The sequence below is a fragment of the Haemorhous mexicanus genome, chromosome 9 (genome assembly GCF_027477595.1).
Source record: "Haemorhous mexicanus isolate bHaeMex1 chromosome 9, bHaeMex1.pri, whole genome shotgun sequence".
Classification (NCBI taxonomy): domain Eukaryota; kingdom Metazoa; phylum Chordata; class Aves; order Passeriformes; family Fringillidae; genus Haemorhous; species Haemorhous mexicanus.
In genome coordinates this window covers 26,976,508-26,996,893 of record NC_082349.1, presented here as the reverse complement: position 1 = coordinate 26,996,893, position 20,386 = coordinate 26,976,508, and the positions used below count along the sequence as shown (strand labels likewise).

The 20,386-nt window shown below is 49.1% G+C and overlaps 1 protein-coding gene and 1 long non-coding RNA gene across 6 annotated transcripts in view; one reads left to right on the top strand and one right to left on the bottom strand.

The window, feature by feature from the left end:
• Positions 1 to 6,062: 6,062 nt before the first annotated feature.
• The window catches only part of TNR (tenascin R), a 33,342-nt gene continuing 19,018 nt past the window's right edge, over positions 6,063 to 20,386 (top strand). Inside the window, exons 1-7 of the mRNA XM_059854603.1 lie at positions 6,063 to 6,616; positions 9,310 to 9,786; positions 10,975 to 11,238; positions 12,042 to 12,157; positions 14,517 to 14,667; positions 17,241 to 17,510; positions 19,199 to 19,384. Coding sequence (XP_059710586.1) covers positions 6,121 to 6,616; positions 9,310 to 9,786; positions 10,975 to 11,238; positions 12,042 to 12,157; positions 14,517 to 14,667; positions 17,241 to 17,510; positions 19,199 to 19,384 — 1,960 coding nt within the window. The 5' untranslated portion in view covers positions 6,063 to 6,120. The remainder of the gene's footprint in view (positions 6,617 to 9,309; positions 9,787 to 10,974; positions 11,239 to 12,041; positions 12,158 to 14,516; positions 14,668 to 17,240; positions 17,511 to 19,198; positions 19,385 to 20,386) is intronic.
• Positions 10,045 to 20,386, bottom strand: part of LOC132331293 (uncharacterized) — a 39,958-nt gene continuing 29,616 nt past the window's right edge. For 4 of the 5 annotated variants that reach the window (XR_009487539.1, XR_009487541.1, XR_009487542.1 and 1 more), the window contains 4 exons: positions 20,225 to 20,382; positions 16,431 to 16,608; positions 16,067 to 16,280; positions 10,045 to 11,344 (listed from right to left, as the gene is read on the bottom strand). This is a non-coding gene — a long non-coding RNA (uncharacterized LOC132331293). The remainder of the gene's footprint in view (positions 11,345 to 16,066; positions 16,281 to 16,430; positions 16,609 to 20,224; positions 20,383 to 20,386) is intronic. The other variant, XR_009487540.1, reaches the window with a different exon arrangement.

The following is a 20,386-nucleotide window of genomic DNA, read 5'->3' as shown; positions in this document are numbered from 1 at the left end:
GCTGATAAAGTACCTGTAAATATATATATATATATATATATATATATATAAATGAAGACAGCACCAAAATTTACTCTTTAAAATGCTGGGATAGGCTCAGATTAAAGCTGGCACCCTCACTAAAATAAAACTTAACCTGGTGATTCACAGGCTTCACAGGAGGCAGCTGTTGAGGTGATGTGAAGCCAGACGTGCTGGATCCAGACTCTTAATGTGAAAATAAAAGGAGTTTCCCCCAAAACCTCTGCTCTAAGCTACTGTTTGCTTTCCTGTGGGAGTTTACAGAGGCTATTGATATATTCCATGGCAATTCAATAAAAGAATATGTAATGAAAGCAAGACATAACCTAGGTGGCAATGACAGAGGTGTGTGTGAATTTTTTAAAGTGGCAGAATTTGCAGGGAGATCCACAGATTTCTTCATCTGCATATAGTTAGGGAAAACTGGTAAAAGCATCAAAGTATTTCATCCTTAAACATGTCACTGGTCAGCAGGGTGGAAATCATTTTCCCTCTGAAGGCTGATGGTGACAGCATGGAATGGAAATGGAAACACAGGTGTGTTTTTCTGGAGTGGTGCAGGTTTCCTTGTTGGCCCTCAGCTTTGGCCCCAAAAGTCCACAGGATCTGGCAATCAAGCAAACCACTGTTACAGTGGATGGTTTGCTTCTCTAAGCTTTCCACCTCCTTTAATTTCCCCAAAATCCTGCAACAGGCTGTGTTTAGAGGGGTATAAGGATCACAGTTAAGCAGAGGGTGCGGAAGGAGTTGATAAGGGAGAAGGCTTCATTTGCTTTCACACAGCAAGGACCTTCACTCTCCCCCTGGAATTTACACAATGACAACCTTTTTAAACAGACAAATCAGTAGGTCAGTCCTAACTGGGCACCAGGGCTGCTTCCCCTCAGGAAGCTGCAGGAGGGAATTGGTCTGCAGGACACACTGCATCTCTGCCTCTGCTCAGGAGGATCCTACTGGGGCAGACCAGTCTAATGACACAAATTTGCAGCAGTTTCAGCTGCTGAGGAGAATTATTCCCACTATTTCTCCATTAGCAGCTGCTGCAATAAAGCAATTCTTCTTTCCAGTGGGAAGTGCAAGTTCTCTCCAGTGGGACAGGAAAATCACAAGATTTTCTTCCTGAATCACAAAGCAAAGCCAAAGCAAGGCACACACCATAGGGTCTGAGAATCCTAGAATCATTTGGGTTGGAAAAGACCTCTAAGATGAGGATCCAACCATTAATTTGGCACTGCCAAGCCCACCACTAAACTGTCTCCAGGTGCCACGTACACAAGTTTTAAAAAATCCCTCCAAGGATGGTGATTCAGCCCTTCCCTGGGTACCAGAGCCTTGCCCTGTACACACCCTCACCTGCCATGGCTAAAGGACATGGCACCCAGGAGAGATTTCAGTGTCAAGGCAATAATGATGCTGATGGATGGGAATGCTGAGTTGCCCTGAACCAGGGTGCTGCAGCCTCGCTTTGGAGATACCAAAAAACTCCAGAGCTGGGGTTCTGAGCTTGCAATGCAATCCAGCTCAGTTTTCCAGCTGTGTGATCGTGTTGGAATGACAGGTCTAAGGCTGGGAAGCCAACCAGGGACACCATGGAGCTGAATTTCCCTCCCAGTGACCCCCAGAGGAAAGCTGCATGGGCTGCACCCTGCCACCGCATGGATCAGGCACCATCTGCACCAGGCACTGGGTTTGGCAGCCCTGGAAACCATCCTTCAGCAGGCTGTGGCTTATGGAAAACCTGCAGGACACTTCTCAACATAAAAATCTGTGGTGGTGTTTGAGGGTCCCCAGGATGAAGGAAGAGATGAGAATCTTGACTCCATGTTTCAGAAGGCTGATTTATTATTTTCCAATATATATTATATTAAAAGAAAAGTATCTACTAAAACTATATTAAAGAAAGAGAAAGGAGATATCAGAAGGCTGGAAAATGATGCTAATAAAAAACCTGTGACTGACCAGAGAGTCTGACACTGTGATTGGTCAGCAAGTAAAAACAATCCATATGAGACCAGTCAAAGATGCACCTGCTGGTAAACCATCTCCAGACCACACTCCACAGCCATCAGACAGTTATTGTTTACATTTCTTTTCTGAGGCTTCTCAGGAGAAAACCCTAGCAAAAGGATTTTCATCCAATATGTCAGTGACAAAAAGTCCAAAGAACACACTCAGAGGATTCCCACTCCCACCATTAACAGCAGTGGGAGCAAATCCATCACAGAGCTCTGGTTCCTGCCAGTTGTGCTCCAGCAGGGAACACATCACAGCTCTGATCACACAGTGCAGGGACTGCTGGCTCTTAGCAAATACCTGCTTGCTTCTGGCATGCCAAGGAAGCAGGCAGCAAACTCTATTTCTTGATGGTTTGTTGGTCAGCATCAAGGATGAGCACGGGCCTGAACTCCAAAGAGATCTGATTTTCCAGTTGGTCATCTGCACCAAACAGCAGGGCTTGGGGCTTACCTGGTGTTCAGAAAAAGGGAATGCAATAAATGTGCATAAATATATATACACACATATCCATCTCTATGTGCTCTGGGTGCATTAAAAGATGTCTCACTCCAAAAAAAAACATTCATTTTCACATCTTTAGTGACTTCAAAAACATTTTTATACACAATATATGGCTGAAGAAACAAATATTTTCCTTTCTCAAGCACCTTCCCAGGCAACATTTGACTTTTTTTTAAACCAAAGCAATTCATCAAAACTGCCATGAAAACAGAAATATTGTTGGACCACCCAAACATTAAACTGTCCCCACAAAATGCCACGGACAAAACTGCTGGCATCACACTCATTGTGCAGATCTGATGTCTCTGCACCCACCATGCAAGAGCCCAGCTTGCATTTGCTACATTCACATGACTAAGTTATAAAAAAAGGGCTGCAGATGCCACATTTTGGGGGATGCTGTTCCCCCCAAACCACTGCCACACCATGAATGACTTTCTCAGCACAGCTGCTCCAAGCATCCCCACACACAGGTTTCCTTCTGCATTCATCCTCATAAAGCTGCTCACACAGATACAGCCCATCAGCAAAATGTAAAAATAACTGAAAGGATATAATTAGGGTGGATGTGCTGTGGATTTAATAGGGTTTTTATATTTCTTCCTTTGCTGGCCCATAAGGCACAAATTCTGGATGGAGAGAGGCTGATGGGGAGGGAAAGAGAGAGCTTTGCTGTGGTACATGTTTGGCAAAACCCTCAAATATTTTTCTCAGTTTTCTATTGCCTGTATTTTTTATTGAGCATCACAGAGAAATTGCAGCAGATTGATTCTTTCACAGCTCCCCAAAGTTGAAATGCTTTGGAGCCAAAAGCTCAATGCCTGCCAAACTTCATAATTAACTGTGATAACTCTTTAATTTGAACTTTAATTCAAACACCCTTTTTCAGGGTGTTTGGAGGGAAGAAAAAAAAGGAAAAAAAAAAGGCAAAACAAACCAAAGGTAACCAGTTCTGGTAAAATATAGAAGCAGCCCCAAGCTTGTGCAGTGACAGAGGCAGCTGGAGATCAGCTGTCCTGTCCTGGTCACACAGGGGCCATTCTGGGATGGACAGGCATTGTCCCAGTCCAGCAGAAAGTGAAGGAGAAGGACATTGACATCAGACACCAGCAAAGTGACAGTCCCAAAGCTGCCTTCACTGCCCTAGATGGGAGGTTTTCCAAGGCCACCCCTAGGGATGAAGGGATCAAAGCCATCCAGAAGGCCACCAGCTGGGAGGTTTATCTGAACTTGGGGACAACAAAGCCATCATTAAAAAAAAAAGCTACTAAAAGCAACCTAGGTGAATTTGCTCTAATGCAACCAGTTTTATACATTAAATGACACAGAAGTTGGCTTCTTTTCTTCGTGAAGGAGGGATGAAAAACATCCAGTCCTGGATCTGCTCCCCCCCACCAATGGTTTTTAATGGCTCTGTCACTGCAGTGTGAGCTGGACTGGGAAGCACCAGGAGCACAGGAAAATGAGGAACCCAAAGGAGGAATGTTCATGCAGCTTCTGTTCCCAGGTAGACACGAGTCAAGCTGTCAGACTGCTCCTGCAGCCCCAGAGCCCTCCCAGCCCACCCTGGCTGAGCTCACTGGGATGGGTCCTTTAGGGAAAAGCAAACTGTTGACACCAGGAGCAGGAGACAGAGAGGGAATGGAGATGATGGAGCTCAGGAATGCATTCACAAATCTGGCAGGGCTTCAGAGCTGTCAGCCCAAGCCTCTGGGAAGAAGTTGAGGATTAATAGGGATCTCTGGCCTGCTCTGGGTTGGAGGACACCAAGGAGCATCCACCTGCCCTGTGGATTCAGCCAGGTTTGAGCTGGGGTCAGCCTGAACCACGGTGGCTTTTCACCATTTCACAACTAAGAGCCAGTGATATTACAAGAAATCTCCTAGCATCACTCCCCAGGGATGCCAGCATTCCCACAGCATCATGCCCTGCCCGAGGGGCAGGAGGGAATGCCATGACTTGCCACTCAGAAGGGAGAGCTGGGCAGCTGTAATGAATGTACTGATAAAGAGATTCAGGTCAATAAGGCTGGCAGTCCCTAGCAGCAGATGAATGGCTTTTGTTCTATGGGTTACAGAGTCATTAACTGCCCGACCACCCTGCTTGCTGTCATTAGTGAGCAGCCCTCCTTTATCCACCATCCATCTCCCACTCCTGCATCCACACAGAACCCCTCTCCCCCATCCAGTTGTGCTCACAAACAGGCTCCGATGTCTCTCTTGAGGCAAGCTGGTAGCACAGAGGGGGAGAGGAAGGATTTAATTTCCCCATGCCTAAACTGCTCCTGTAATCCTGCAAGGAGTTTCCCTTCAAAGTACTGGCCTGGCTGGGAGCAGCTGGCCCATGGCCACAATTCCTTTCACTCTGAGCACACACAAAAAGCCAAGTGAGAGGCCAAGGAGGGGGTGCTGAGATTCGAGCACCAACGAGTCAATCAGAGGCAGCCGGTGTTCATTAGTCCCTGTGTCCTCCTCTGTCACGGCTGCCCCATTAAGCAGGGACAAGGAGTCTCTCCTTGGGTCAGCCAGGGCCAACCAGGAGCCAGCAGAGAGAGGACAACTTGAGGAAGTCAGGGTCTGAGAACGCAACCCCAAATTGCAACTTACAGAGCCTGTCTTCTGTGAGCATAGTCAGTGCCATCCCATTGTAGAGTTATTTCTGTTTTTCTTGCTTTTCCTAAAAACCAGGGGAAAAAAAAGAGCCTACCAAAGAAGTTCCAGGTGTTGGAGAGAAACCAGCAAACATATATTTTCACTCAGCAGCAGGGTAATGGGAGAGGCAGGGATGTTCCCCAGGAAGCTGGAGAGGAGCTCCAGAGCAGGAGGGCCATTAGAAGCAAGAGGTAGCAATTGCTTAAGGTTATAGCATTGGCAGAGGCTGGCAAAGTAAGATGTGGTAAATGGCCCAGAGATGAATATTTGGTGCTTTGATAGCACCAGATTAATTTTTTCCTAAATAAAAAAAAGCAGTAACACAAGAATCTGTCTTTGTCACTGCTCAAGGGCTATGACAAGGTGTTCCCACCAGCCATGGGTTTCAGTCAGGGTTGATTTAGGCTCCACCAATGTCACAGTTGGGACAGCCACAACACACAGATTAACACCATACAACATTAGAAAGCTTCAACCCATACAGACTATCACCACACCACTTCAGAAGGCTGCAAGGGTCTGCTTCTCTGGTTCTTTAGCCCAACCTTTTATCCCTTCATGCTCACACATTGCACCTGTGTGCCCTCTGTTCCCTTCGGTGGTTGCTCAGTGCCCCTGGGCACTCCAGGTCTCATTGCTCAGTGCTGCTCACCTGCTGCTCACAGCTGTAGCCAGTTAGGGATGAGGCTCAGCCCAGCCCCACTCCCAATCACCCCAAACTGTGTCCCTACACACCAAAGCCAGCAGGACTGCATGTGTGTGGAGCTGGCCCCACATGTGTTACATAACTGCCAAGAAGGATTTGCCTCTCTGTGCTGAGCATAGTTCCAAGGCTAACACCAACCACGCTCTTTTGCTTCTGTGTTCCCAGGTCCTCCCTACTCTTGGCTGACCAAGACTAGCTTGGAAGGCTCTTCCTTCTCCCAGGAAAATGGGGACTGATGGTGAAAACACGATCCTGAGGAGTGTAGTCATCAGCTTCAACTTGCTTCTGCTGGGCACTGTCCTCAAGCCGTTTGAGTGCCGCCTGGAGATGACAACAGAGCCGGCCGAGAGGACAGCCGTGGATGAGGCAGCTGGCCTCACCAACTGCAGCCCACCCATCAAAGAGCAGCCCATGGTCTTCCACCACATCTACAACATCAACATCCCCCTGGACAGCTGCTGCTCGTCCATGTTCAAGTCTTCGGGCGAGGAGGTGAGTTCAGAAGACGACCGGCTGGCAGAGTACACGGAGCAGACCTCCAACAGCGAGAGCCAGGTCACCTTCACCCACAGGATAAACATGCCCAAGCAGGCCTGCAAGTGCTCCACCTCCCTCCCATCCCTGCAGGAGCTGCTGAGCAGGATTGAGATGCTGGAGAGGGAGGTCTCCATCCTCCGGGACCAATGCACCTCCAATTGCTGCCAAGAAAATGCAGCCACAGGTAGTAACACCATCCTGTTAGCTCTTGCTGGGGGCTGAGGGCTTGAGCAAGAGGCAGGAGAACTAATGCAAAACCTGGTGGTGCCACTCACAGTGTAACAGAGGAAAACCAATGTTTACCCACCATGGGCTGTGTCTTTAGTGAAAAAAACTTAGCTTGAGTCCTCTAAGCCAGGAAAAGCCCTGGGAGGGCTTTGGTCACTTGAGTGCCCAGGCCACACTCGCGTGAAAACTCTGTAATGGAGAAAGAGCTGAATCCCCTTTAGGGATGAAATTACAGCTGGTTAAGGGTGAGCAGGGGGATCTCCCAACTCTGCAGTCCTCCCAACACTCTTAGACATTTGCCACTGCTTGTGGGACAGGGAGCAGAGATGTAGCTGCTGCTCTCCTGAGCTGTCCCTGGGCTGAAGGCAGCCCCATGGGAGCTGGCAATAAGCCTCTTCATCTTCTCTGCAGGGGGAGTGAACACATCTGAAAAGCTGAGTTAAAAAAAAAAAAAAAAAAAAAAAGGATTAAAAAATAATAATAATTAAAAAAAGAAATAAACAAACAAAACCTAAAAAAAAGGGCACAAAACCATCAACATGATACTCCATCTGAATAAAAAGATATGCTTTTGTGGAGACCCCCAAGAGGTCCCATGAGGGTTACTTCATTAAAGGCAGCCCCTTGTTCCGCCTCAGCTGTCCCCCAGGGTCAGGAAAGCAGCACTCAGCTGAAATGAGATGGGTCAGAAGGTTTGGGCTGGCAGCTGCATTTCCATACTGATAGTTCTCCTTGTCTCGAGGAAGAGGGGCTGTCCCAAAGGGCATCCATCCCAAATGCAGCCCAGCCATGCTCATGGCTTCAGCACACCAGGGCTCCTTGCAGGGAAGAAAACACTAAGCAAGGAGAAACACACAGGGCACCTTTTTGGGGGGAAAACTGCTTTTCACACCAAGAACAGCAACAGAAAGGAAGAGAAATTGAAACAAACTCTTTTACCCCCAATACTCACTGCATTTTTCATTTTAAAGTTTTGCAGCTATTAGTTTGGTTTTTCCAGTGGTACCCCAACATCTCTGTGTGTAGGACACATTAAAATGAAATGGGTGCAATCACTCCTCAGGTCAAGAGTTCCACCAAAGGTGTGCTGGTCAGGGAGGGAGAAACAAGGGTGGACACACAGCAGGGTGGCTTGGGGTGGCATCTATCATGTGGCCAGTGGAAGTCAATGTGTTCCCAGCCATGGCTTCAGCCCAATCCCTCCCAATGCCACATCCACCAGCTGCATTAATAACTAAGACAAAACAGGAAACACCAGTCTGTGCAAAGTGAGGGTTAAAATCACGTAGGAAATGCTGTAGGAAAAACCTGTTTTAAAGGAATTAATTTGAAACTCTGATGGGCCTATTTGGGTTACTTGCAACATGCATAGATAGTCCCATTAAATATTCATTGCTTGGTGTAGTCCCCCCTCCCATCACAGATGTGCCGAGCTAAAACTGGAATAATTTCATTTATTTTTACCAGAGTTGCTTTCAATTCACTGCACTGCAAAGGAATCAGGATCCCTACCCCACCACCCAAGGCAATTTCCCTGAGGAAAGCCTCTTTTCTCCAGCACACTTACAAGCATACTCTCTCATCTTTTGATAACTCAGCTAGAGGCTGAGATCTGAAGAGATCCTGACTGGCATTCCCAGTATTTGCACTTTGGATGGGAATTGTCCTGCAAAGTAACCCAAATGTGCCTGTCTGGCACAGCATGTAACTGAGCTGCTTTTACATGTGCATCTGCTACATCCCCCCACTGGAAGAGCTGCTTGGAAAGGTCAGCTAGGATGGAAGATTTAGCTGGGGACAGAGTCCTGAGCCTTGGGGGTCTGTGGGGTGCAAAGGTTTCCCATGGTTTGGAAGAGGCACAGAAAGGGTTTCTGTTATTCCTTGGTTCACGTGAGGAAAAGCAGTACAAATCAGCCAGGAAAAGTTAGCCTGCCTGGGATAAACCCTTGGCTTGGAGCAATGGCTCTGTTTCAGGGCAAAACAGGGGAGCATTAGCAGTGTCAGTGACTGCTGCCTTCATCCCCCTCATCCCTCCTCACCCTAGAGCATCCTGTGCAAGGCTGCCAGGTAAAGAGGGGGCATTAGAGGTGCTGGCCACTGAGCCCTTCTTTTCCACAACTTCAGTGTGCCCAAAGCCAGCAGTTCTGTCCTAATCAGGTTCTCCAGGATAGCGATGAGGATGATGCCTTTGGGTACAGACCTGCTTCGTAGAGGAGAGACAGAAAGCAGCTGGGGATCTCTCAGCTGTAAAAAGGAGAAGTGGGTAGATGTCAGACCAGAGGAGTCATGGCTGGTGCAGAGGGTTTGGCCAGGGAAGGCTTTTTCCAGTAAGAGGTCTAGGGAAGTTCCTATCAACTGACTGCTGAGCTGGAGAGAAACCAGAGGGAGCACCTGCACCACCACAAGGCTGATGGCACCCATAAATTACGGGGGTCACTGCTCCCTAGGTAAAGATCCACCCAAACCCCACCAATTCTTCCCTAAAGCCACCAGTTTGCCAGAGCTGGGCATGCTCAGACGGAGAACTACCCCTCTCGCCCACACCTGCCGCTCTTCTCCAGCCCTTCCGAGGGCTGACCCGAGACCAAACCTGCCCTTCTCCCACCTCCCACCAGCTGGCTCCTGACTCTCGGTCCCGCATCCTTGCAGGGCAGCTGGATTACATCCCGCAGTGCAGCGGCCACGGGAATTTCAGCCTGGAGTCGTGCAGCTGCGTGTGCATGGAGGGCTGGGCGGGCAGCAACTGCTCGGAGCCGCGCTGCCCCGGCGGCTGCTCCAGCCGCGGCGTGTGCCTGGAGGGACAGTGCATCTGCGACAGCGACTACGGGGGCGAGGACTGCTCCCAGCTGCGCTGCCCCGCCGGCTGCGGCTCCCGCGGGCTCTGCGTGGACGGCGAGTGCGTGTGCGAGGAGGGTTTCACCGGCGACGACTGCTCCCAGCTGCGCTGCCCCCGCGACTGCTCGGGCCGGGGCCGCTGCGTGAACGGCACCTGCGTGTGCCAGGAGGGCTCCGCCGGCGAGGACTGCGCCCGGCCGCACTGCCCCGGCGGCTGCGGCGGCCACGGCGTCTGCCGCGATGGGCTCTGCGTCTGCGAGGGAGGCTACGGCGGGCAGGACTGCTTGGCAGGTAGAGGAAGGGGTGTGTGAGGACTTGAGCCAGACTTAAGGGTTGCAAAAGCAAGGATTTCAAAGTAGCCAGAGTCCCATAGGACCTGGGAGAAATCCATACCTGGCAGAGAGCATCACGTAGGACGAACCCGCCCCCTATCCCTGTCCCCAAAGACACCATGGACAAAAGTCTGGGAGGTGAGCAAAAAGCTGGTGAGGTTCATCCCAGCCAGCCAGGGCTATGTACAAATCAGGAATGGGATGAGACTGCGAGGGATGTGTCTTGACCTGGTTTATTTTCCAGCATCAGCTCCATACCTGCAGACCGCATCACTTAGGACACACTGAACCCCCCCCCCCCCCCGTTATCCCTGTCCCCAAAGACACCATGGACAAAAGTCTGGGAGGTGAGCAAAAAGCTGGTGAGGTTCATCCTATTGCCAGCCAGGGGCTATGTACAAATCAGGAATGGGATGAGACTGCTAGGGACGTGTCTTGACCTGGTTTATTTTCCAGCATCAGCCTCAATGTATGGTTATGACAATGGGAAGATGCCATCAGCTCACATCCCAGGCAGCAGACAAAGAACTTAATGTTACAGCTTACTTTAAAAGTTTTTTGACCAACCACACAAAGCAAAAGCATATTGACAGTAGTTCTATCCAGCCACTGTAAGCACACGTACCTTTGGTTAAAACAGTGCTTGGTTTTTTAGAATATAATACCTGCTTGTAAGCCTTAAAACACAATACATGAAACTCCATTATTAAGCCTAAAACTTCCTGTTATCTTACTAAATATACTTTCCTACAACTTAAAAATTATTCTAAACAAACATTAACATACAAACCATTGTTCTATTTATCCTTACTTTTCTACTTCTTACCTAATTTTTCCACTAACCAATTTTATAGCTACTGCTTGACTCTAATCACAATTCTACTATCTCTAAAACCTATCTTTTACAATTTTCCCCAAACTCTCTAATTTTATAATGCCAACACATCCTAACATGGGGGCTAAACCCTTAGTGCATCGGGTTCTCCTGAGCCTTTACCTTGTTTTAGCTGTTCAGATAACCACAGCTAGCCCATAACACCCAGCCCGTGCCTGTGGCCCACCAGCAGACCTACACAGCCTCCCACAGGAGTGGAAGAATCAGCCACACACACCCTGACACTCTCCATACCTCTGTCCTTCCCACCAGTGTCTCCCCCTGAGAACCTGCGGGTGACGGCGATCAGCGACAGCTCCATCGAGCTGGCCTGGGACAGCCCCGGGGCCGCGACTGAGTACATGGTGTCCTACCAGCCCGCCGTGCCAGGGGGCACCCAGCTCCAGCAGAGGGTGCCTGGGGACTGGAGCAGCATCAGCATCACGGATCTGGAGCCAGGTGTTGCCTACAATGTCAGCATCTATGCAGTCATCAGTGATGTCTTCAGCATCCCTGTTACCTCCAGGGTGATGACCAGTAAGTATCCTACTGCCCTTGTTGCTTGCTGCCCATGGATCCTGAGGGGATGCTCAAGCTCGCTCACTTTTTACATAAAAAACCTTCTAGCAGCAGAAACTTGAGCCTTCAAAAAGAAGGGAAAAAAGAAAAGAAAAATAAATTGTATCAGTACAGGGATATAGGAAAGGAGGAAATGTGTCCACCCTCTTCAGAAAGACTCAGTTTGGATGAAAACCTGGATGTCTAAAAAGAAGAAAAAGCTTCCAGAGTTTGGTTGAAGCCCCCAGAATGTGGCCCAAAAGGTTACATTTTTTTCCTCAGAGAAAATACTACAATATAACACGGAAGTCTCAGGTTCTCCTCCCCCTCCTGAACAGGTGATTCCCCATGATGTGGGTGATGGTGCAGCAAGAGGGGATGCTGCTGTGCATCAGGAGAAACACACTCCTGACCAGGACCGTGATGCACAGAGGAGAACAGGAGTATCAAGCTGTAATGCCAGCCTCCAGAGAGGTTTCTTGGAGACTAAGGATACAGAGGGCAGGGGAAAACAGAAACTATCCAGACCCCCCTTTGCAACCCCAGCATTCACTCTGTTCACACCAGAGTGCAGTGGGATGATGTTTCGGTGTCCATAGGTCCAGGCATTTCCCTCTTTTCCCTCCAACCCACGTGGAGCAGGGAAAAAGGAATTTTGCTAACAGACACCAAAAGTTTCCCTGTTTCTGTTGCCCAGATAACAAAATACCCACGGGGAGCAGGGTGGGTACAGCATGTGCACACCCACCCCGCTCTGCTCACCACCCCCTGTTCCCTTGCAGACCTCGCCACACCACAGGGGCTGAAGTTCAAGACCATCACAGAGACAACAGCAGAGGTGCAGTGGGAGCCCTTCTCCTTCCCCTTGGACGGCTGGGAGATCAGCTTTATCCCCAAGGTACTGCTGCCACACCCCTGGCACTGCAGGGTGCACCCTCAATCAGCTTCCAATCACCCCCTTCCCAAAACACCCAGCCTGTCTTTGCCATTTCTGTGCTGCATACCAGACTCCCCAGATTGCCAGCCTGCACTTCCCCCTTAGTTTTTGTGTCAAGACATGTGTGTCCTCAAAGAAATATCCCCCCCAAAAAATGGGGGGAAAAACCTTCCAGCCTCACTCTTGTTTTCACACCCTCTTTTAGCTTTCCATCTCTTTTGCAATGACTCTTTTCCTCATCTCCTCCTCCTCCTCCTTGCCCTGCTCTCTACACTAAACTCCCCAAAGCAGCCTGGATCAAAGTGAGCAGCTGCTGGCTCTCAGACAAGAACCTTCAGCCCCCCCGAGTCACATGCACAGTTCATTCCTGCCATGGAATTTTAATCGCAGTGACGAGCAGGTAGAAACCGTGCCAGAAAAGATGAAAGGATAAAAATGTTGCCCTAAATACCCCATATTTTCTGTGCACAGCAACAAAAATTGTACATCGAGTATTTAGTCTATATTCATAATTTCTACACCATTTAGCCATAAGTATAGCTTCAATTGTACATGGAGCCTCTTTATAGGAGAATTCAAGCACCAGAAGTAAAAGAAATGCTGATTAAGGGCTCAATTATGGTGTTTTCACTTGTACAAAACCTGCACTGGAATCAAAGGCAGCTCTGGGCAGTGGAGAACTGCAGAATTTGGTCCCAAAGTTTTAATAACTCTTAACTATGAAGTATCATTGCACAGCACAAAGCAAGGGCCCAATTGCCTTAAATAACTCAATTCTCTCATTTCCAAAGAGTTGCTGGGAGATTATTGATGTGATGTTGGCTACATCCACATGCAAATTGTGTCAGAAGTTGAAGCTCATGTAATGCAGGTATAGACCCTGGGATAATTTGCTGTCACCATCAGGTGATCATTCAGGATTAAAGCTGAAAAATATAGGAATGTCAATATTTTTTTGGTAGAAAAAATAGCTCTTTCAAACATTTCACTATTACTCAGGAATTAAGCTGAACAGCATCCCCCTGAAGCAAATGAATGCAAATCATTGGGGTTTTTTTTTTTTTCTGTTTTTAAGCTTAAACTTAAAAATACATGGGAACATTTTGGGATTTAAAGGTAAATAAGATGCAAAATGATGGCTGTTCCTGGATGCAGGGTCTTGGGTAGGTAAGGGATGCAGCTCACTGGTCTTTAAAGTTCTCAAATCCATGAGTTGAGACATAGAGTCACAGTCATGCTCCTGCCCATCAGCTGCCAAAATTGGCCTCTCTTGAGTCTCCATCATTGCCTTTTCCCCTAAAATTAGGCAGAGGGTGCTGTGTCCTTTATTTCCCTGCAAGCAGTGCTTGCTTGGGTACATGCCAAAACATTGCCACGCCTCAAACAAAACCAAAACGCATTCCCAAAGGCTAAAAACAACAGAGTTATGACTGCAGCATCACAGCCTCTGAGAGGAAAACTGATCTCCCTGTCTTCCCAAAACTGGGTGAGGAAGTGCTAATTTGGTCCTCAGCAGCCCAACGAGGATGCTTGCAGCTTCCTGCAGAGCTTTCCACTCTCCTTCCATGGTCTCTGTGATGCTCTCACCCCCGCAAAAGCTGGGTCAGGCAGGATTGCCCATCTGCTGCCTGCACTGGGGATAGGGTGGGAAAAAGACAAAGAGAAGACAGATTTAGCAAAGAAAATTAGGAAAGGTAAAATGGCAACTGATGGCTAAAATGGAAGGTTTCCTGTTTAATGAGAAAAGGGATGAATATGAATTGAGAGTTATATGCAAAGATTTGTTTAGCATGTTATTAGTGAAGACAGCAGCAAGAAAACGATCCTTTGTCCAGGCACTGGCAGGAAAGGTGACATGTGCAGTTGTTTAGAGCCTCACAGTTTTTCAGGGCAAAACCACAAGGCATAAATGAGTGTACTAAAGATGACTAAAAAGCAGGTGACAGCAAAATAAAGACCTCACAGCTTCATACCTATACATCAACAACAAAAGGCTCCTGGCACCTGAAGAGCAGGGAAAACAAGCCTAGCCAAGGCTTTGGTTTAATCATCTTTCCTCTTTCTGAACAGCAGAGGCACAAATATACAGAAGCTGGGGAGGGAGGAGGGATGGGGAGTTTTTTGCAGCCCAACACCACAAGCACTCCATACTTGGTGGGTGACTTCATCCCATCTTTCTCCCTCCATGGTGGGGTGTGCCAAGGTGACCACATGATCTGAGGAAGGATGCAACATGGGGGGCACCTCCTGTTTGTGCATCAGTCCCCCCCAAAACACCAGCTGGTGGGGGAGGGTTAATGCTTGTTTCATTCCCTGACAGAACAACGAGGGTGGTGTGATCGCCCAGCTCCCCAGCACCGTCACCACCTTCAACCAGACGGGGCTGAAGCCAGGGGAGGAGTACACTGTCACCGTGGTGGCCCTGAAGGAACAAGCCAGAAGCCCTCCAACCTCTGACAGCGTCTCAACCCGTGAGTGAGCCTCACCTGGGGGCAGCACAGCAGTGCCCAGGGCTTGGTCCCAAAAATAAAGTCCCACGGGCAGGGATGAAGCTTGCAGCCAGCATTGCAGCCACAGCTTCTTCGTGCATTGTTTTGTCCCTCTCTCTCCTGAAGTGTCACAAGTGCAGAAACTGTGGAGAGGTTAATGGGGCTGGGAGTGAAGACTCAGTTCTGCTTTTATTGTATATCTGGATAAATTATTCTTCTCTGATAATCTCACTTTTTGGAGGCTGGATGCCCTCAAAAAATATATCTACAAATTTATTACTTACTCATACATAAAGGATTAAAACTCCCACACACTTTTGTGCCACTAAATGCCCTCAAGTCCCACCAATTCAGGCAAATCAGGCAGCAGGGCCAGGAGCCAGGAGCAGCAGCATGTCCCTTCCTAACCAATTTGTTTGCCCACTCACTGGTCCATCCTCTAGACCAGAGAAAATTCATCTGGGTCCTCTTGCTGAAGGAGATGCAGTGATGGGCAGAGCTCACAGGGGAGAGGAGTCTCTTCACACCAGATCTGGTCCAGTCTGCCTTGAAAGCCAGGCAGACGTCTGCTAGCTCCACCTGAGCTGTTCCAAGAGGAAACAGCACTTAAATAGCTGCCGGAGGGTTGTAATGAGGTGCTGCTAATTGAGGCAGTGGTGAGAGTGAAGGGAGGGTCCCTCCACCGCAGCAGTTTGTTGCAGGGCTGATCTTCCCCAGCACAGTCCTCTCCTCCTGCTTTGCCTCCATGTTCAGCTCAACGTGGCTTAATAGAGACATCTCCTGGTCAAGCCAGAAACTTCCTTTCCATGGGAAGTCAGCGAAAATAGAATCTGGTACTTCAAACTCAAGGGCTGACCTTTGCAGGGAGTGCAGGTGGAGCAGAGGGCTCCAAGATCTGCGCTCCATGGAGGCATCCCTGTGCTGGCATGTCTGCCTTCCTCTGCAGCACCCCCAGAGCTTCATCCCCACCACCCTTGCTCTTCCTCAACATCTCATGCCAGGATCAGGCAGCAAAGGCATGGTTTTATGCCACACAGCTAAGTAAATGTGAATCACCTGGATGGCTGGACAGCATGAAGCAGTTGGAGATTGAGGGTATGCATGACCTGGTCCTGGCCAAGCTGGACAGCCAGCTCCTACCTGAACACTGGGACTCCCAGCTGTGCTGTTTTGCCCCCAGACCTCACCTCACTACTCCAAATTCCTCCATGTCCTTTTCTAACTCCCCTCCCAGTGCTTCCCATCCCTGCCCACATGCTTGTCCCCAAGAACTTCCAGGTGCAGCATTCAGTAGACCCTTATTATATATTGTCATTATATTAGGTATATGTATATATGGTATAGTCTGAATTACAGAACCAGAGTGGGCTTTTTCACCCACCTTGTGATCATCTAAGTGATAACACAGGCTGCCCAGCAGGCTTCATGCATGAGCACTGCCATGGCACAGGAGTGATGGCAAGGCTTGGCTCCATCCATCCATCCATCCATCGGTTAAGTCCTGCTGGACTCAAAGCATCCATCAGCCAGGCTTGAGCCCAGGATGTCCAAAGGCTGAGTGTTGTGGGGTGTGGAGGAAGGAAGGGCCCAAATTTCTGGAAAAAAAAAAAAAAAAAAAGTAAGCTGAAATGTCCAAAAAGGTCTCCCAGTAGATCCCTGGTATGAATTTTTCTAAAAACCATTTATCTGAAAGGTTTTTTGGACACCAACCATAGCCCCACACCCAGCTAGTTATGAAGATTCACCAGAGCAGTTGCATTTTCTCCTCTCTTCCCATTGCCAAGACACCAACAGCTTTTATTCCTCAGTTTAAGGACAAACCAGGAGCTGGCACCAAAGCAGGAACATTTCTAGAGACATTCCTCAGTTCTCCACACTTGGATCTTGTCTTTGGCCGCATGTTATTTAACACATTGTCAACACCTTTGAAAAGACATAATACTGTTGCTGATAAATTTTGCCAGTGATGGAAAGGATCAGAAAAGAGTAAATTGCATAGAAGAACATCAATAAAAGTTGTTTGGATAGTTTGAAGAGCTGTGCACAAAGGAAAATTACGTGTTTTTTCAATGCAAAAGTACAAGCAGCTATCTAAGAGCAAAGAACATGTGTTGCAGTTAGATACGAGAGTTTTATATCCTGGGAAATACCACCTGAAAAAGCCAAAGAGGAATTATTGTTGACAACCAGCTCAAGAGAAAGGCATGAGTTGCATTATAGCTGTAATGAGTGTCAATGAGAGAGCTGCTGGGTCCTGCTCTGGTGTCTGCAGAAAGGGACTGGGAACAAGGGACCAGGGACTGGGAAACCATGAGGACCAAACCCCCTAAGTATCTTGGGGTCACGGTCATGCCTCTTGCCTGTGCCACCTCTCTCCCTTGTCCCCAAATACCAATGTCAGCCGCTTTGAATGCCAGCCTGAAGCATCCCTGAATCTTGGCGTCCCCAGACCTTCCCCCTTTCCCCATCCAACCCTCAGGTGCCTGTTTCCCCCCCGCTCCTCCGCAGTCATTGACGAAATAACAGGTGCCTGTTTCCCCCCCACTCCTCCGCAGTCATCGACGGCCCGACGCAGATCCTGGTGCGGGACGTCTCGGACACGGTGGCCTTCGTGGAGTGGAGCCCGCCGCGCGCCAAGGTGGACGCCATCCTGCTGAAGTACGGGCTGGCGGACGGGGAGGGCGGCAGGACCACCTTCCGCCTGCAGCCCCCCCTCAGCCAGTACTCCCTGCAGGCCCTGCGCCCTGGCGCCCGCTACCACCTCGCCGTCAGCGCCCTCCGGGGTGCCAACGAGAGCCAGCCAGCCTTCGCCCAGTTCACCACAGGTAGCTAGCTGGCCTTGCTGGGAGAACTGCATTTTTGGGCGAGAACTGAATTTTTGATCGTGAATTTTTGAGCCTCTGGCTTGCTGCCAGCTGCAGATGGGCTGTCCTGCAGCAAGGAGGAAAACCGGAGGGGTTTTTGCATCTGGGGTTTAGTGATGCCTCTTTTTCTCCTGGCACAAGTGGGCTGGGGTTTGATGTGCTAAGAGGAAGAAGCGGGATGAAAACACGGTGGTTAAGATGCAGGTGGTAAATGGTGACACCTGAATGCAGGGGCCTTGCATCCCGTCACAGAGCAAGGCAGAGCAAATGATTCAGCTCACCCTAAAATACACACCCTACAACTGCCCTCTGCCCCCCTGCTGCTAGTGGCTGTTTGGCCACTAAACCTCCAGTGCAAAAGGTCCTGTTTATGCCCTCTGCCCCACAGAGATGCTCACATAGTCTCCAGGGCAGTCCAGGTGATCCCAGATGCCAGTGATGAGGCATGGATGGACTCAACCCCCATATTTAGATGATAAACCCCAAGCCAACCCCATCTTGTCCATGTCTTGCTGCAGCATGAAGGCTGAGGCTGCCTGGGACACACTTCCCCACCAGCTCCAGTGCCATTCAGACCCACAGCTTAGAACTCTGGAACTCAGCAGTTTATGTCCTTAAGAGCACCCACAGCTCAATGCAGAATTCTCAAAAGCACCAAAATGCTCAGCACAGGTCTGAGTTCACAGGGACACTCGCTCCCACTCAGCATCAAGAGCCAAGGCAGGTGCCTTGACCAAAGAATCAGCAGTCAAGCTGCTGAAACCAGCACACCCAGAAACGTGGTTATCTTATTTTATATCTTCTCTGTGCACCCTAACTGGTCAGTAAAACTTTAATTAATGTTAAGCCTGAAGATAGCTAAGGGATGTAATTTAGCGTGCCATAAAGGAGGAGTCAGAGCGTGTATTTCCATGCTGGTTTATGGTATATAAATTGTCATGTACGTTACTGCTGGATACGAGGCTCCTGCTGTAGTAACTGTGGGACGTGAATTGTGTGTGTACATATCTCTATAGATAAATATTTCAGATGGGATGCTTACCCCAACTGATTTGCTGCGTTGGCCTTCCTCGCTTTATTTCTAAAAGGCAACGTAAAAGCACCCCCCAAACTCAGATCCATCACCATTACCCACTGCCCATGGGTGCCCAGCCCCAGCTGCTGCTCACTGCAGGGGTTTATTGTGCAAACCAGAGCAGATTCAGGACACAGCCTAAGCAGCACCAAAAAACAAACCCTTTGGGCAGTGTCTGAGTATGAATGAGCCTGTAAAGATGCTCAAGGTTTTCTTCTAAGAGCAGTTCAGGCCAATGCATGGTCACTACAGAGCCCTTCTCCTCTTACTCACAGTGCCTCAGTTTCTTTTACTCTAATATGGGGGAATATATATATGTTATTTCTTTTTGAAATAACACAGAATTATCTGCCAAACCAACTTACCGAGGATGCTGCCAGCATTTGTGTCACCTTCCTGGGTGGCATCTCACAGCCTGTGCTGAGCAGGAGGTGAGAGCAAATGTTCCAGCCCTTCCTGCCAGGACATGCTCAGGGGAGGAGGGATCTCCTGGCTTTCCCCCCCCTTGCTGTGGCAGGGCTGCGGGGTGCGTTCCCCGCGGTGACACCGCGCCTCTCTCCCTTGTGTCGCGCAGAGATCGACGCCCCCAAGAACCTGCGGGTGGGCTTGCGGACCCCCGCCAGCCTCGAGCTTGCCTGGGACAACAGCGAGGCTGAGGCACACAGCTACAGGGTGGTCTACAGCACCCTGGCCGGGGAGCACTACCACGAGCTCCTGGTGCCGCGCCACACCGGTCCCACCACCCGCGCCACCCTGGCAGGTATGCACGCACCCTCGCGCCCTTCCTCCCCCTCCTCTCAGGCAGGGAGGGCAAAGGGGAACCCAAATCAGCACCAAGACTCAGTTGCCCTCGTGCTGGCACATGTCTAGGTTGTTTTGGAGTTTAGTGTTTACTGGGGAGAAGGGTTTCCTTGGGATAGAGCTCGTTTTCCCCTGTGTGTGGGTCTGGGTACACCTCCAGCAAGGATCTGTCTGTAGTAATTATATATCCTCTGAAGAGAGAGAGACATGGTTCTCCCTGGAAAATCCTGGGAAGCTGTGTAGAAGCTGTGGAAAACTTAGATGAAAGAATTCAAACAATTATTATCTCTCTTTCTGTAACCATTGTTTATAGATATAGTTCTCCAGAGTGTGCTATTCATAGTCATAATATGAGATGTTTCCACTTTGAGACCAATCAAGTCTCACCTTAGGGAGTCACATTGTAAAAAGACCTGGCTACTTTAATTAAACACTTTTACCTTCTGATCCACCTGAAGAAGAAGTCTCTTTAGGCTGATCTACAGGAAAATATTATTTCACCCTTCTCTTTTTTGCTTGTTTGGAAAGAGCCATGGGTGATGATGCCCCCGTGGACAGTGATGGGGAGCCAGGCTGCCTGAGTTTTTTGCCTTTTTCTAAACTGGGCTCAAAGCAGACCCAAATCTAGAGATGTTGGTTTTGAGCAAGTCCTTGAAGTGGTACATTATTCAGGCCAGCATAGGGGCTGCAAACACCACCCACCTCCCACTGCCAGGAAAGCCGCAAACACCTTATGCAGCAACACAGCAAAGCACCATGTGAGATGTGATTTCCTTGGTTTTTGACTAGAACTGCTTACCTCGTGGATTTGCTGCTCCAGTGGCATATTTTGAGCAAAGAAAAGAATTATATGCAAAAATGTCCTCTCATTCATCTTGAAGTTCTTCAGTCTGGAAGGACAACAGGTTCTTCCATGTTGCCTCTCTGCCTTCCCGGGACCTTCAAGGGCTCAGGAATCTGC